This window comes from Muntiacus reevesi, chromosome X, assembly GCF_963930625.1.
Source record: "Muntiacus reevesi chromosome X, mMunRee1.1, whole genome shotgun sequence".
NCBI classification, from domain to species: Eukaryota; Metazoa; Chordata; class Mammalia; order Artiodactyla; family Cervidae; genus Muntiacus; species Muntiacus reevesi.
Window position 1 is genome coordinate 55,794,000 of NC_089271.1, and position 18,892 is coordinate 55,812,891.

The 18,892-nt window shown below is 37.8% G+C and overlaps 1 protein-coding gene across 3 annotated transcripts in view; it reads right to left on the minus strand.

Annotated features, from left to right (window-relative positions):
• Window positions 1–12,451: 12,451 nt before the first annotated feature.
• Window positions 12,452–18,892, minus strand: part of JADE3 (jade family PHD finger 3) — a 138,888-nt gene continuing 132,447 nt past the window's right edge. For all 3 annotated transcript variants that reach the window (XM_065916030.1, XM_065916029.1, XM_065916031.1), the window contains one exon: window positions 12,452–15,513. In XM_065916030.1, the coding sequence (XP_065772102.1) occupies window positions 14,606–15,513 (908 nt within the window). In that variant the 3' untranslated portion in view covers window positions 12,452–14,605. The remainder of the gene's footprint in view (window positions 15,514–18,892) is intronic.

Below are 18,892 nucleotides of genomic sequence, written 5' to 3' on the forward strand. Positions count from 1 at the left end.
AAAAATTAAGGAGGACCCAGCTTCAGACAAGGTTTCCCAGGTGGTGCATTGGTAAAGAATCTGCCTGTCAGTGCAGGAGATGCAAGAGATTCAAGTACAATCCCTGGGTCAGGAAGATCCTCTGCAGTAGGAAATAGCAACCCACTCCAGTATTCGTACCCTGAAAATTCCATGGACAGAGGAGACTGGTGGGCTACAGCCCCTGGGGTTGCAAAGTGTTGGACACGACTGAGTGACAGCATGCACAGCTTCAGACACATGTGAAATTTTACTTTTTAAAGGCTATTTATGTTCCTTTTTGAAGGAGAAGGAAGAATGTATTGATACAAAAATCACATTTTTTTTTTTTATGGTTTTGTTTTTTTTCCCAATTATTTTTATTAGTTGGAGGCTAATTACTTCACAGTATTGTGGTTTTTGCCATACATGACATGAATCAGCCATGGATTTACATGTGTTCCCCATCCTGAACCCCCCTCCCACCTCCCTCCCCATCCCATCCCTCTGGGTCATCCCAGTGAACCAGCAGAAACCACATTTTGACAAACACAAGAAAGAGAAAGAGATAAACAGATATATGGATATTGAGGTTGCAGCTGGTTGGACAATAACTCAGGCCACTGACAATTTTACCAATCTAAATAAATCTAAAGCTACCATTCATTAATCCTTGAAGTATAGAAACAAAGCTAGTATAGTCTCTTATGTTAAAAATATTATCTTTTTAAACAATTTCCTCATGAGAGTTTCTTCCCTTTTTGTTCTAATGTACTTTTTTTTTTTTTTTTTTTTTTGGCCATGCCACAAAGCTTGTGGGATCTTAGTTCCCTGACCAGGGATTGAACCTGGGGCCCTCTTAAGTGAACAGTCTTGTTCATGTCAAAACTTCCCCAATGTGGCCATGGTAATTTCAAATTGACCCTAGAGAAATTATGCCAGGTAGAGAGCATGCTAGTAGGAAAATATGAAGGAGCGGATGTGTAGCATGGAAGAGTTGCAGTTTTAGACTCAGAAGACCCCCATGAGAACTTCATGAGCCGTCAGGTCAGTGCTTGTGCAATCTTGTGTCTTTAGAGCCTGGCTGAAGCCCAACCATTACCCATCAGAAGCTAAATAAAACCTCCTGATTCCAGGCCAATGAAACAAATTTCTTAGGGGCACAGAGACATAATTTAAGAAGTCTTTTTTTTTTTAAAGAAGTCTTTCTAAGGTTTTATTTTAATAGCTTTATTGATGTATAAGAGACATACAATAAACTGACATATACAAAGAGCATAATTTGGTTAGTTTCAACATATGCTTGAAGCCATTACCACCATCAAGATAATGAATATATACATCACTCTGCAGTTTCTCCTTGCCCCTTTATTATCTCTCTGTCCTGCCTCTCTGTGCTTCTAACTCCCAGGCGACCACTGATCCACTGTTACTCTAGATCAGTTTTCATTTTCTAGGTTTATATATATATGGAATTATACAGTATGTTTTCTGTTTTGTCTGACTTCTTTTACTCAGTATAATTATTTTGAGAATCAAAATATCCACCCTGCTGTGTGTGTAGTTCATTTCATTTTGTTACTAAGAGGTATTTCATTGTATGTAAATACTACAATTGTTTATCCATTTAAGTGTTGATGGACATTTGTGTTGTTTCTAGTTTGGGCAATCATAAACAAAGCTACTATGAACATTTGTGTACTAATTTTTATATGAACATTTGCTTTCATTTCTCTTGAGTAAATATTTACGAGCAGAATGGCTGAATCTTATGGTAGGTGTATGTTTAACTTTGTAAGAAGCTTCCAAACTGTTTTCCAAAGTGGCTGTGCCATTTTACATTCCCTTCTCCCATTGTATGAGCATTTTAGTTCATGGGATATGGTGAGTCTTTTCAATTTTAGCCATTCTATTAGATGTGTAATGGTATCTCATTGTGGTTTTAATTTTCATTTCCCTAATGACTAATGAGGTTGAGCATTTTATCATGTGAGCATTTGCCATTTATTGTCTTCACTAAAGTGCCTGTTGAGATGGCTTGCTCATTTTTTAAAATTTATTTTTAGTTGAGGGATAATTGCTTTACAATATTGTGTTAGTTTCTGCCATACATCAACATGAATCAGCCATAGGTATACATATATTCCCTCCCTCTTGAACCTCCCTCCAACATCCCACCCTATTGAACCCCTTTAGGTTGTCACTGAGCACTGGGTTTGAGTTCCCAACATCATATAGCAAATTCCTGTTTGGTTTTTAAATTTTTTGTAAGTCTTTATTGAATTTGTTACAGTATTGTTTCTGTTGTTTTCTATGTTCTGGTTTTATGGCCACAAGGCATGTGGGGTTTAGCTCTCTGACCAGTGATCAAACACACACACCCTGCATTGGAAAGGCAAAATCTTAACCACTGGACTGCCAGGGAAGTCCCCTTGCTCATTTTATAATTAAGTTATTTTCTTTTCCTTTTTTGTCTGTTCCAGGTCTTCATTGCTTTGTGAGGGCATTCTCTAATTGTGGCAAGTGGGCGTTACTCTTCATTGCAGTGCACAGGTTTCACATTGTGGTGGCTTCTCTTGTTGTGGAGCACAAGCTCTAGGAGCTTGGGCTTCAGTAGTTGTAGCATGTGGTCTCAGTAGTTGCAGTGGAGGAGCATAGTTGTTCTGTGGCATGTGGAATCTTCTCAGACCAGGGATCAAACCTGTGTCCCCTGCATTGGCAGGAGAATTCTTACCCACTGCACCACCACGGAAGTCCACAGTTAGGTTATTTTCCTGTTATTAAGTTGTAAGGATTCTTGACACATTCTGGATACCACTCCTTTATCAGATAAATGATTTGCAAACCTTTTTTTCCCCAGTCTGACTTCATTTTTCATCCTTTCAAAAAGTAGTTTTAATTTTGATGAAGTGTAATATAAGTATGTTCTTTTAAGGAAAGCACTTTTGGTGTCATATCTAAGACATTTTTACCTAACCGAGATCCTAAAGATTTTCTTCTTAATTTTTGTCTAGAAGTTTTATAATTTTAGATCTGGCTGCTTGGCTCATTCTGAAATTAATTTTATGTGTGGTGTGAGGTATTCATAAGAGCTGTTTTACTTTTTATATATGGATATCTAATTTTTCCAGCATGATTTTTTTTTTGTATGTGTGGGTGTACTGGGTCTTCATGGCTGCACTTGGAATTTTTCCAATTGTGGCAGCAAGGGCTACTATCTAGTTGTGACACTCAGACTCCAGAGTGTCTAGCACACTTTTGGGGAAGAGGATTGTTGAAGACACTCCTCTTTTCACTAAATTGCTCCACATCTTTGTTGAAAATCAATTGCCCACATATATGAGTCTACTTATAAATTTATTCTGTTTCACTGAGCTATATGTCTATCTTTACCCCAATCCCACATTGTTTTGATTTGTTGTTGTTCAGTTGCTCAGTCATGTCTGACTCTTTGGGATCCCATGGACTGCAGCACGCCAGGCTTCCCTGTCCTTCACCATATTGTAGCTTTATAATTAAGACTTGAAATCAGGTTGTGTCAGTCCTCTAACTTCAATCTTTTTGTTCTAAGTAGTTTTGCCTATCCTAGGTCATTTGCAATTTCATGTAAATTTTAAAACGAGTTTATCAATTCTCCCCTCCCTCCAAAATCCTGGTGTTTTAAAATTTTATTTAAATGGAGGATAATTACTTTACAAAATTGTAGTGGTTTTTGCCATACATCGACATGAATCAACCATGGGTGCACATGTGTCCCCCCATCCTGAACCCCTTCCCACCTCCCTCCTCACCCCATCCCTCTGGGTTGTCCCAGAGCATCAGTTTTGAGTGCCCTGCTTCATGCATAGAACTTACACTCACTATCTATTTTACATATGGTAATATATATGTTTCAGTGCTATTCTCTCAAACCATACCACCCTTGCCTTCTTCCACATAGTCCAAAAGTCTGTTCTTTACATCTGTGTGTCTTTTGCTGCATTGCATATATGATTGTTGTTACTGTCTTTCTAAATTCCATATACATGTGTTAATATACTATATTGGTGTTTCTCTTTTTGACTTACTTCACTCTGTATAATAGACTCCAGTTTCATCCACCTCATTAGAACTGGCTCAAATGCGTTCATTTTTATAGCTGAGTAATATTCCATTGTGTATATATACCACAACTTCCTTATCCATTCATCTGCCGATGGATATCTAGGTTGCTTCCATGTCCTAGCTATTGTAAACAGTGCTGCAATGAACATTGGGGTACATATGTCTCTTTCAATTCTGGTTTCCTTGGTGTGTATGCCTAGCAGTGGGATTGCTGGGCCGTATGGCAGTTCTATTTCCAGTTTTTAATGAATCTTCATATTGGTCTCCATAGTGGCTGTACTAGTTTGCATTCCCAGCAACAGTGTAAGAAGGTTCCCTTTTCTCCACACCCTTTCCAGCATTTATTGTTTGTGGACTTTTTGATGGCAGCCATTCTGACTGGTGTGAGATGATACCTCATTGTGGTTTTGATTTGCATTTCTCTAATAATGAGTGATTTTGAGCATCTTTTGCATGTGTTTATTAGCCATCTGTATGTCTTCTTTGAAGAGATGTCTGTTTAGTTTTTTGGCCAACTTTTTGATTGGGTTATTCATTTTTCTGGAATTGAGCTGCAGGAGCTGCTTGTGTATTTTTGAGATTAATTGTCAGTTGTTTCATTTGCTGTTATTTTCTCCCATTCTCAAGGCTGTCTGTTCACTTTGCTTTTATAGTTTCCTTCATTGTGCAAAAGCTTTTAAGTTTAATTAGGTCCCATTTGTTTATTTTTGTTTTTATTTCCATTTTTCTGGGAGGTGGGTCATGAGGATCTTGCTGTGATTTGTCAGAGAGTGTTCTGCCTATGTTTTCCTCCAAGAGTTTTATAGTTTCTGGTCTTACATTTAGATCTTTAATCCATTTTGAGTTTATTTTTGTGTATGGTGTTAGAAAGTGTTCTAGTTTCATTCTTTTCCATGTGGTTGACCAGTTTTCCCAGCACCACTTGTTAAAGAGATTGTCTTTTCTCCATTGTATATTCTTGCCTCCTTTGTCAAAGATAAGGTGTCCATAGGTGCGTGAATTTATCTCTGGGCTTTCTATTTTGTTCCATTGATCTATATTTCTGTCTTTGTGCCAGTACCATACTGTCTTGATGACTGTAGCTTTGTAGTATAGTCTGAAGTCAGGCAGGTTGATTCCTCCAGTTCAATTCTTCTTTCTTAAGATTGCTTTGGCCATTTGAAATTCTTTGTGTTTCCATACAAAATGTGAAATTATTCTAGTTCTCTGAAAAATACCATTGGTAGCTTGATAGGGATTGTGTTGAATCTATAGATTGCTTTGGATAGTATACTCATTTTCATTATATTGATTCTTCCAATACACGAACATGGTATATTTCTTCATCTGTTTGTGTCATGTTTGGTTTCTTTCATCAGCATTTTATAGTTTTCTGTATATAGATCTTTTGTTTCTTTAGGCAAATTTATTCCTAAGTATTTTATTCTTTTCATTGCAATGGTGAATGGGATTGTTTCCTTAATTTCTCTGTTTTCTCATTGTTAGTGTATAGGAATGAAAGGGATTTCTGTGTATTAATTTTATATCCTGCAACTTTACTATATTCATTGATTAGCTCTAGTAATTTTCTGGTGCTATCTTTAAGGTTTTCTGCGTAGAGGATCATGTCATCTGCAAACAGTGAGAGTTTTATTTCTTCTTTTCCAATATGGATTCTTTTTATTTCTTTTTCTTCTCTGATTGCTGTGGCTAGGACTTCCTAAGCTATGTTGAATAGTAATGGTGAGAGTGGGCACCCTTGTCATGTTCCTGATTTTAGAGGAAATGGTTTCGGTTTTTCACCATTGAGGATAATGTTTGCTGTGGGTTCATCATATATGGCTTTTATTATGTTGAGGTATGTTCCTTCTACGCCTGCTTTCCTGGTGTGATTTTGATTGGAATTGTATTGAATCTGTAGATTTACTTGGGGATGAATGAAATTGTAATAATATTGAGCCTTCTGATCCATCAACATGGTGTCTTTTTCCATTTATTTAGGTCTCCTATTTTTCTCAATAATGTTTTTAAAATTTTTAATTGGAGGATAATTGCTTTACAATGTTGTGTTGGTTTGTGCCATACAATAAAAATCAGCCATAAGTGTATGTATGTATGTACGCATGTATCTATATGTATATATCCCCTCCCTCTTGAACTGCCCTCACCCTCCCATCCCACCCCTCTAGGGAGCACCAGGCTGAGCTCCCTGTATTGTATATCTACTTCCAACCTCTGTAATGTTTTAATGATTGTAAAGGTCTTTCACATCTTTTGTCAGATTTATACATAAGAATTTCACATTTTTGGATGCTGTCATAAATGGTATTATTTTTATTATTTTATGCTGCATTCATTTTTTAATTGGAATACAATTGCTTTACGATGTTGTATTAGTTTCTGCTGTACAACAACGTGAATCTGTTGTATGTATACACATATCCCCTCCCTCTTGAGCCTCCTTCCCACCCTCCCATTCCACCCATCTAGGTCATCACAGAGCACCAAGCTGAGCTCCCTGTACTATACAGCAGCTTCCCACTAGCTATCTATTTTACACATGGTAGTGTTTTTATATCAATTCATCCCCCTTTCCATCCCCCACTGTGTCCACAATCTGTTCTCTATGTCTGTGCCTCTATTTCTGCCCTGCAAATAGGTTCATTGGTACCATTTTTTCATGTGTGTGTGTGTTCAGTTGCTCAGTCATGTCTGACTCTTTGTGACCCCATGTACTGTACCCACCAGGCTCCTCTGTCCATAGAATTTTCCAGGTAAGAATACTAGAGTGGATTGCCATTTCCTCCTCCAGGGGATATTCCTGACCCAGGGATTGAACCCACGTCTAGATTCTATATATGTGCTGTGCTGTGCTTAATCTCTCAGTCATGTCTGACTCTTTGTGACCCCATGGACTGTAGCCTGGCTCCTCTGTCCATGGTGATTCTTCAGGCAAGAGTACTGGAGTGGGTTGCCGTGTCCTCCTCCAGAGGATCTTCCCAACCCAGGAATCGAACTGGAGTCTCCTGAACTGCAGGCAGATTCTTTACCAGCTGAGTTACCAGGGAAGTCCAGATCCATACATATGTGTTAATATATGATATTTGTTTTTCTCTTTCATAAATGGTATTATTTTTAAAATTTCAACTTCTGATTGTTCATTGTTAATATAGAATAGATTTTTGTATATTGACCTTTTATCCTGCAGCCTTGCTCGACTCACTTACTAGTTTTGGTAGCTTTTTTGTGTGTGTGTGTGAATTCCATCTGATTTTCTACATAGAAAATCATGTCATCTGAGAATAAAGTAACAGTTCTTTCTTTCTAATAAGGATGCCTTTTATTTCTTTTTCTTGCCTTAATTCACTGACTAGAAATTCCAGTATAGTGTTGAATTCTTACTGTCTGTAGTGAGTACAGATACTCTTGTCTTATTCCTGATCATAGAGGTTAAACATAAAGTCTTTCACTGTTAAATATGATGTTAGCTGTAGGTTTTTCATACATGTCCTTTATCAGGTTCAGATTAGGCCAGAAGGGTGGGAGCCTCATGAGGGGATTAGTGCCCTTATAAGAGAAAGAGATTTCTTTCTCCATGAGTAGGTACCAAGGAAAGGCCATGTGAGCACACAGTGAGAAAGCAGTTATCTACAAGCCAGAAAATGGGCCCTCACCAGACATGAATCTGATGGCAACTTGATCATAAACTTTTCAGCTTCCAGACTGTAAGAAATAAATTCCTGTTTAAGCCACCCAGTCTATAGTCTATAGGTTATTTTGTTATGGTAGCCCAAGTGGACCAAGATAGTCATGATATGTTATCCTTTCGACATATTGTCGGAATTCAATTTGCTAATGTTTTAAGAACTTTTTTGCATCTACTTTAAATAAAGGATGTTGACCTACATTATTTTGTTTTGTGTTGTTTTGGTCATGCCACACTATTTGTGGGATCTTAGCTCCCTGGCCAGTGATTGAACCGGGGACCATGGCAGTAAGAGTGCTGAGTCCTAACTACTAGATTGCCAGGGAACTCCTGATCTGTAGTTTTCTTATGTCTTTGTTTTCTGTATTAGGTTACTGCTGGCTCATAGAATGAGTTGAGAACTATTCTTTTGTATTAAATTTTTTTGGAAGAGTTGTGTAGAATTGATATTTTTTGTGCCTTAAATGTTTGTTAGAATTTACCAGTAAAGTCTTTTGGGCCTGGAGTTTTCCTCATAAGCAAGTTTTTAACTGCAAATTCAGTTTACTTAATAATAAAGGGCTTTTTAGGTTATCTATTTCTTCTTGAATATGCTTTAGTAGTTTGTGTCTTTTGTCTTTGTTGCTGAGTTTACTGGCATCAGGTTGTTCATAATACTCCTTTATTAGTCTTTTAATATCTGTAGAATCTGTATCAATGTCATTTCTCTCAATTCTAATATTGATAATTTGCCTTTTATTTTTTTCTCATCAGTTTCACTAGAGGTTTATCACTTTATCTTGTCGAAGATTGAACTTTTGATTTCAATAATTTTCTCTATTTGTTTTCTTTCCTATTTCACCAATTTCAGCTCTGATATTTATTATTTTGTCTACTTTGGATTTAAGTTCCTCTTCTTTTTAGGATTTCTTAAGATGGAAGGTGAGGTCACTGGTTTGAGACTCTCCTTTTCTAATATAGGCATTTGGTACTATATATAGAACTTCTCCAAGGGATTGCTTTAGCACCATCCAACAAATTGTGTTTTCTTTTTCATTCAGTTCAAAATATTTTCTAATTTCCTTTTTCAGTTCTTCTTTGACTCATGTGTTATTCAGAGGTGTGTTTAGTTTCCAATACTTAGATTTTCCAGAGATGTTTCCATTATTGATTTTTAACTTTATTCCACTGTGGTCAGAGAAAACATACTTTGTTTTTGAATCCTTTTAAATTTATTAAGACTTGTTTAATGGCCCAGAAGATGGTTCATCTTGGTGAATGTTCCACTTGCATTTGAAAAAAAATGTATATTTTCCTACTGTGGGGTGGAGTGGTGTCAATTAAACCTAGGTAGTTGATAGTTTTGTTCAAATCTTTTGTATCCTGTTTTTGTGTACTTATTCTGTTAATTAGACATAAACTGTAATTGTAGGTTTGTCCACTTTTCCCTGAAGTTTGAATCGCTTTTCCTTAATGTATTCTGAAGTTATGTTATTAGGTGCATAAATATTTAACGTTTTTATGTCCTCTTGATGAATTTGCCCTCATGTGATACTAATATAAACACTCCAGCTTTCTATTGGTTAGTGTGAACATGGTATCCTTTTCCATCTTCTTACTTTCAACTTATTCATGTCTTTATACTTAAAAGTGTTTCTTGTGGGCGGTATAGAGTTGCATTCTTTAATCCTCAAACTCTGCTCAGGTCCCTGGGACCTTCAAGAACTCTCTTAATTCTCCAGGTTACCCATTTCCTTATAGGAGGCTATGATAATTAGAGCATTATTCCTCATAATAAGAGCCCCAACTGCCTTCTATCACCTCCCTCCCCCTCCCCCACCCCCATGAATAGCAGTGAATTGTTTCCACTTCCCCAGGACAGTTTTTCAGACAACATGGACATCCAAACCTATGGCAAGTCCTTAGGCAGTGCCAGATCCAGCCACACTGGATCAAGCAGATCCATGGAAGATTACCCAAGGCTACTTAAGAAGTACCAAAGGCTACCTTGGAAAAAGAAAGTGTAGGGGAGAAGGAAATGAAAACTAACTTCAAAGAGGAAGGATTTTACTGACTGGGAAAAAAACACATGCATTTTTTACATTTCCAGAAAGTGTTTCAACTAATATTGAAAAAACAAGACCAACCTAGATGGTCAGCTGCAGGCCAGGCGGGCCCTTTGGTGAGGAGGAATGTGCTCCTGAAGGATAAGAAGCACTTGCTCTCTGCCTGGTGTATTAGTTTCCTATTTCTGTTGTTAACAAATTACCACAAATTTAGCAGTTTAAAACAGCACAAATTTATTCTCTTATAGTTCTGGAAGTCAGAAGTCTAAAATCATGGTGTAGACAGGGCTGGGTGCCTTTTGGAGACTTCAGGGGAGAATTCATTTCCTTTCCTTCTTCAGTTTGTAGAGGTCACCTGCATTCCTTGGCTCATGGCCCTTCTTAGCATCACTCTAACCTCTTGCTTCTATTATCACACTCCTCCTTCTACTAATGCTAATCCACCTTGCCTCCCTCTTAAAAGTACCCTTATAATTATACTGGTTGGGTTCACCTGGACAACCAAGGATAATGTCCACATCTCAGGTCCTTAACCTTAATCACAGCAGCAAAATCCTTTTTGGCTTCCTAGGTAGCACTAGTGGTAAAGAACCTGCCTGACAATGCAGGAGACTTGTAAGAGATGTGGGTTCGATCCCTGGGTCAGGAAGATCGCCTGTAAGAGAGCATGGCAACCCACTCCAGTATTCTTGCCTGGAGAATCCCACGGACAGAGGAGCCTGGTGAGCTATAGTCCATAGAGTTGCAAAGAGTCAGATACGACTGAAGTGACTTAGCATGCATGTTGAGTACTTTTTATCATGCAGGGTAACACATTCACAGATTCCAGGGATTAGAAGGTGGACATCTTTAGGGGGCCATTATTGAGGCAATTACAGGTTAGACTAGCTATGGAGAAGTCAAGTTCACCAGGTCATAGCTCTGCCACAAGGCCTGTCAAGTTCAGATTTGTGTGAATTATCTTGTTCTTTGAACGTGAGCCTCTGAACTGTTTGCCTTTGTATTAGATGACTAGTCCAATCATCTGTCCATATGGCAAGAATCGAGTGGTACAGAATTCATGAAGTTAACCCCCTCTCAGGTTGCTTTTTTCAAGGAGAAGTTGAGTAGAAATTTTCTATAGTAAGTACAGCTTAATCAACCCAACTCCATGTTTTTAGTTAGTTTATAAACCTGACAGTCAGTTAAAATAAAATGAAACTGAGAAGGTAGGGTGGGAAGAATAGTTAGGGGAAGAGAAATTAATGCTTGGGGGTTTCCAGGACTTGAGGTTGGAATGCTCACACCCAAACTCACTTGAACAAGATGAAAAATGATGGATGTTCTGTTTATTAAGATAATGTATTCAGGAAGTGTCAAGGCAAAGAACTTATCAGTGACTGGACAAGGCAGAATGTACAGGTCTGGGGTGTGACCACCCCCTTCATATTGGCTCACTTCAAGAATAACTATCCTCATGGTAGGTCGTGCAATTCGTTCCAATCCATGAAGTAAAATTAATTGAATTCACAGAAGCCTCCCTCAACAGTGGTGAACTGAGTATTACAGAGCTCCATGTGTAGGAGGGACAGTCTCAGGGTAGGCCTTTATTAAAAGTTATTTTAAAAAATCGCTATGTAATTGATGCTTTTCATAAAACTTGAAAAATGTGAATTAAGGTTGTCAAAATCTAAAGTATATTTGTTATAAATAAGACACATTTTTGAAAATATTACATGAAAATTATTCAGTGGTGAATTAGGTTTTAATCCTATCATGTATTTTTCTTCCATTCTTAAGGGTCAGCAAGCATACTGAGGACTGTAAAGTCCTGGAAGGGAAAAGCCCCAGGACTGTATATCCTCCGAGTTTATTCTGTGAATTTGAAAGTTTCTTCAATGTAAAAACAAAGGTTCATCTCTTATTAGAAATACAGACATCAGCATAAACCCAAAGCTTTTGTTGGCTAAAGGAGTGGTATTTGTTGTTTTGGTACTGCAACATTTTACCTAGTTTACTGAATCAAAAGAGTTATCTATGAATGTGGTGCTGGGGAGAATGCAGGGGGAGAGGGGGAGAAGGAGGGGAAATGAGAAGGGGGAGAGAAACTATAAAAGATAGTTATCTTTTAACTATCTTCACTAATGATTTACCCAGTGACCTTTACCAAATACATTTTGCAAATATAATGAAAATGTTTATAATGCCCTCAAAAATCCCCATGACACTACATAACCTTTATTACATTAATATACTCACATGACTCCAAATAGAATGAATATTGTAAAGAATGTATATTTAAAAGTGAGGCTTGATCTAAGCCCTCTGAGCTTTGTGACTTTAGATAGGATCCATTTCCCTAATGATTTCTGTTGATCCTATGGTTCCATCTTATCAGCCCAATGAAATTTTGATTTCCAGGTAGAGTCCAATTCCCCAGAGTTCTCTTTGGTCCCTGGTATTGACATAAATCATAAATTTGTGCTTCTAAACACTCAATTGCTCCTTCTTCTTCCTTTCCCCTTACCATCTGTTTTTTTAAATGAATAAGACTTTTTAATATAAAAGGCACATATGTAAGTTTTTCTAAAACTCAGATGCCCAAATAAAAAATTACCACACTGACAGCAGTTAGCAGTTTTCATAATTTAATGAAAAAGTATTGGTAAAAAGGTGACATTTGAAAAAAGACAGTTTGTCTTTGAAAACTGGACTATATAAGACAAAATGAAAAAGATTTAACAAGAAGGTTAAGAGGTAATACTTCAAACAACAGCAAAATGTAGCAAATACATTTTGGGGCAGTTGAAATGTATACAGCTGAAGGCTCCTTCATTTACTTAGGAAAATTCTGTAAAAATATTACAACTATATTTCCCTGACTGAAATTATTTTTGTCAATACTATCCCAATGGCATTACATATATGGAATTTGGCTGAAGCACTTTTTTCAATGTTTGCTTTTCTTCCCACTCACTCAGAATTGAAAGGCATGAAACGACACAGGTTACTGTACTGGCCTTTAACAGAGGAGTTTATAACATAGCTCCGCTAGAATGTCATTACCACGAAGGTGTCAAATTATTATCTAACCCAGGAAATGCAAAGAAAAGGTACAGAAATCTAGTGCATAAATTGGAGAAATTTTCTTCCTCATTTGGATAATCCATAGCCTTTTCCTTTGTATTCAAACGCAATACAGGACACTGATCACACATGCTATGGCACGTTCACACATGCACACAGGCACAAAATAAACATTTTGAAGGTATAGCCAAAGGAGAGGCAAAATACAGAAGTTTCCAGAAAAGGAGGAAGAAATAAAACCAAAGAAGGCTATAGAAACAAAAGTGGGAAAGAGGAAAACTACTGAGTTTCCCATATTTATGGAGAGAAGGGCCCCTGCCTTTACTGCAGCTGGGATGTTTCACCAGGAAGCAACTTTAAAAATCTAAAATGGCCTCATTGTCTGAAAAGTCTCACTACGTGTTCCCAAAATAGAAGAAAGAGAACATTAATTTAAGGCTAAGGAAAGTGAGCAGAGAATTATATATAGTTGGCTTCACATTTTAAAAACTGTAACATTTTCCTCTTCTTTAAATGGGAAGCAGGTATGTTTTATCATCCACAAACATAGCTATTCTCTTCCTCCCCAGAATTAATCAAGGCTGATAGTTTGGGAACAGAGTATGAGCAACTTCTGAAAAACAGCTCCAGCCTTTTTGTTTGGGAAATTGCCTTGGATTCATAGTTGGTACAAAGCTAAATTATATCCATGTGTTAAAACACATGCTTTCAAATTCTGTTTGACAATAAAAATCTGTTTCAAAATTAAAGCAGATAAGAATATTTAACTTCTTTGCACTTTATTATCTTTTAATTATACCTCAATAAAACTTTTATAAACACTAAAGCAGGTATACAAAAACTGTCAGCCAAACTTACTTAAGTCAAACTTATTTGAAAACAGTTAACACAAAAACCCTGACCTGATACAAATCCCTCAGAAATGTTCTCACTTTGGGAAAGGCTCTGGGATCCTTCACAAGCGCCTAAACTGAGAGAATCAGAGCATTTTCCTTGGAAGTAGTACTTTTGTAAACACTATCCACAAGTTAGCCTTTTATGCTTGTTAGCTGGGTGAAATAGTTACGAGTGCGTCCCCAACAAGCAAGTCTAGGAACAGGCACTGAACACTTATAAGCATTAGGTGTATTGACTTGTTAAGTTAAGATACTGTGAAAGGAACTCAACCTTGTGCAGAGCAAAGGAAGAGGGTAGTGAGTTTGACAGTATCTGAAATATTGGTCCCTGGTCTCCCCCTGAAGAGTGTTTCCAGGTACCAGTGGAGTTAGAAACTTCCTACAGACACCAGGTCTGGGAGTCACATGCTGTAGCTTCGAAAGATAAGTAGTTTTAGTGTCTGACAATCATGGTCTCTTGCAAATCCATTAACAGTGCATGAACTCTTAATATGTATGTGTATCAATGTGTTCATATAATTGGAATGCTGCCCCAAAGTATTTACTGAGCAAATTACTCTGGTCCCAGCTGTTCTCACTAGCCTCTGGCAAAAAAACACAACCACCCAAACTTTTGGACAATATGTAATCCCTATAATGTGCTTGTAAAAACTAGACTTGACACCAGTTCAAAAACTGCAAGCCAATTTGGTGTGGAAAAATTTAATCCATTTTACAATTCCTTCCAACATATACTAGAGTCATTTTGGTGTATAAGTTTTCCCCAATATATGAGGCAAAGGCAAAGATGGAGGTTTTCTTGGGACTTCTAATCACCTCTGCATTGAACTGTGGGAAAGAGGATATGTCTTGCTTTTACCATGGCAATCCCGTTTGGAATCATGGGGAGGATCTTCCTTTTCTGGACTCTCTCTCTTTACCCTGACTTTTTCTTCATTCCCATCACTTTCTGCTTCTGAATCACTAAGCTCCACATCTGGGCAATACCCATCATTCTCCTGATATGGAGCTCTCCCTGCAGACCGCCTGACAAGTTGCTTGCCCCAAAGCTGCTCTTTGGGGTTAATATTCTTGGTTGCCTTCACATAGCACTGGAGGTTCTCTGTGGTCTTCACCCACTTACTGGTGACCTCCCTAAAGGACCTGCTGAGGTGCTCCACAGATTTTCTAAGGCTGCCCTGACTACCCAAGTGGGAGCTGAGCATGGGCTCCTGGTCAGAGAACATCTCACCTGAGCTGTCTTTTTGGGTGACATCCCCAGACCAGGTGCCCTCTAGGCCATTGGATTTGGCAAACTTGGGATTAGGTTGATTTTTCTCATTTCCAATGGAAGACTGTCCATGCAGGGCAGCCTGAAGGCCCAGAGGCTTTCCCAGAGACTGCCCATGATAGAACTCAGGAGATGGTAGTTTGCAAGCATGACTGGGATCCTCTGCTTCACTTCTATCATCGCTGGGACTGGTCAGTAAACAGTCAGTCTGGTTCTCTTGTGGATGCTTTGGGTATGACTTCATTCTCATTTCCAGTGAATCTTGAGCCACTTGCATGCTCCTCATATCACAAACAGGGGAGCTGTCATCAGGAGAGAGAGGTCCATGATCAGGCTCTGTGGAGCTGTTACTGCCATCTTCTGTGGCTGATTTGGGCATTTTTAACTTTAAGGTAATTCTTGGTGGTGGGTAAAACAATGAATTTTCTAGTGTATTTGTCACAGGAAGTCCTGAGATTAAAAAAAGAAAGATTCATTTTAAGAACCAATCTAAATAACAGCATCTATTTTCATGCAAATGGAAATAACAAGAAAGTGGGGGCAGCAATACTCATAATTAGAGAAAGTATACTTTAAAACAAAGTCTATAACAAAGACAAAGAAAGGCATTAAATAATGATAAAGGAAAGAATACAAGAGGAAGGTATTATACTTGTTACCACATATACCCAAGTAGAGGAACAACAAATATAAACAGCAAATACTAACAGAGGTGAAAGAGAAATTGACAACAATACAGTAATAGTAGGAGACTTTAATACCTCACTTACATTAATGGACAGATCACCCAGACAGAGCATTAACAGGTAACTGTGATCTTAAATGACACAATAGACAAGTTGGACTTAATAGATATCTATAGGATATTACATCCCCAAACAGCAGAATACACATTCTTTTCAAGTGCACATGGGATGTTTTCCAGGATATATCATATGTGAAGCCATAAAACAAGTCTTGGATTATAAGAATTAACATTGTTAAAATGGCCATACTACATTTTTTACAGAACTACAATAAATAATCTTAAAATTCATATGGAACCACAAAAGACCCTGAACTGCCAAAGCAACCTTGAAATAAAAGAACAAAGCTGGAGGTATCATGTGCCCAGACCTCAGATTATACTATAAAGCTACAGTAATCAAAACAGCATGGTACTGGTGCAAAAACAGCCACATAGATTGGTGGAACAGACTAGAGAGCTCAGAAATAAACACACATACCTGTGGTCAGTTACACTTGCCTACAACAAAGGAGGCAAGAATATACAATGGAGAAAAGACAGTCTCTTTAACAAGTGGTACTGGGAAAACTGGACAGCTTCATGTAAAACAGTGAGATTAGAACATTTCCTCACACCATTTATGAAAATAAACTCAAAATGGACTGAAGACCTAAAATGTTATACCTGAAACCATAAAATTCCTAGAAGAAAATAGAACACTTTTTGACATAAATCATAGCAGTATTTTTTTTGATCTGTCTCCTAAGACCAAAGAAAAGCAGAAATAAACAAATGGGACCCAATTAAACCTAAAAGCTTTTGCATGCAAAGGAAACCACTGACAAAATGAAAAGACAACCTACAGAATGGGAGAAAACTTTTGCAAATGGTACAACCAATGATGGGTTAATATCCAAAATACATAAAACAGTTCATACAACTTGATATTATAAAAATAAGCAACCCAATTAAAAAATGGGCAGAAGACCTGAACATTTTTTGGAAGACATATAGATGGCCAACAGGCGCATGTAAAGTTGCTCAACACTGATAACTATTAGAGAAATGCAAATCAAAGCCAGAATGAGATATCACCTCACACCTGTCAAAATGGCTATTATCAAGAAGTTTGCAAATAATAAATGTTGGAGAGGATGTGGAGAAAAAGGAACACTTGTACACTGTTGGTGGGAGTGTAAATTGCTGCAGCCACTATGGAAAACAGTAGGGAGGTTCCTCAAAAAGCTAAAATTAGAACTACCATAGGACCCAGCAATTCCACTTCTGGGTATATACCTGGAAAAAAACAAAAACACTATTTTGAAAAGGTATGTGCACCCTAATTTTCACAGCAGCACTATTTATAATAGCCAACACATGGAAGCAACTGAAGCGCTCATGAACAGAAGAATGGATGAAGAAGAGGTGATACACACACACACACACACACACATACACACACAATAGAATATTACTCAACCATAAAAAGAATGAAATTCTACCATGCTCAGCAACATGGAACAACCTAGAGAATATGCTAAGTGAAATAAGTCAGCAGCAAAAGACAAACACTTTATGACATCACTTATATGTAGAATCTAAAAAATAATACAAATGAATATATATGCAGAACAAACAGATTCACAGATATAGAAAACAAGCAAGTGGTTAGCAAAGGAGAGAGGGAAAGGGGGAGGGAAAAATTAGGATATGGGATTGAGAGATACAAACTAGTATATATAAAATAAACAACAAGGATGTATTGTATAGCACAGGGAATTATAGCCATTATCTTGTAGTAACTTTTAATGGAGTACAATCTGCAAAAATACTGAATTACTATGCTGTACACCTGAAACTAATATAATTTTGTAAAGCAACTATATTTCAAAAAAAATAAACAAATAAAGGCATACATTTTTACAGCAGAGTTCACACATCCACTCTTCCAAATACTGAGCAAGTACCTGTTTGATATGTGCATATAGCAGCTGAAGTTAGCTGAACTAAAGGGAGGGTGGGGATTGCTACAGAAAACTTAGCACTGCCACTTTTTGCTGTGTGACTCCCAACCTTTTCACCTCTGCTCTCCTAGTCTGTAAAAATAATCACAAAGACTAGTGTGATGCCTCATACATCCTTTCTGCTCCCTCTATTTCTGAAAAGAATGTCACTAGTAATGGTTTAGAATAGGGTCTTCCTATTTGTGTGTCTGTACATGTGCATGAGTGGGTACCACATAGCATTCAGAACTTGCCTTAAACACAGTCAGGCTTCCCTGGTGGCTCAGGTGATAAAGAATCTGCCTGCAATGTGCTAGATCCAGGTTCGATCCCTGGGTCAGGAAGATCCCCTGGAGAAGGGAATGGCAACCCACTCTGGTATTACTGCCTGGGAAATCCCATGGATGAAGGAGCCTGGCAGGCTACGTGCAGTCCATTGGGTCACAAAGAGTCAGACATGACTGAGCAACCAACACTTTCCCTTTCTTTCACTTTGAACATAGACATTTCAGATCACACCCTCCAGTCTTCCTAAAGTAAGTAAAATACAAACTCACAAGAATGTAGTACAGGTTTTGGTGGTTCCCATATATTTTATGTCCTTAACTTAAAATAATTTCTTCACTATGAATGACCACCATGGAGGTGTGGGGCAGGTTTTGTAGTGGCAAGGCCTCCAGAAAAGAATCATGATATTTCTGCCAATCATGATATTTCTGCTGTTATGGGCTTGGCCTTGGGAGTACTGGCAATCAATTACCTGGTTATATCAACCCTATAATCATATTTAGGACAAGTCTTCCTCTCTCTATTATTCTGAGTGTTCTGAAATCAAAAGGGCACTTTTGTATCAAACAATTTATTTTTGTATAAGGACTTGACCTTTGCCCATTACCTTCTCACTGTAGCTTCACAAAGATGACATACAGAGACGACAACCACTAGGTGCTCCAATGGACATCTGTTCCCTAAGGGTCCAAACTGAATACTCAGTCCCCACTTCTACCAGGGCCTGCCATCTGTTGCTGCCACAAGCAGTTATAGGGTTGGGTCCCACTAATCAGAAGCCACATGGTCTAGGGACCAATCTCCTTGGCAC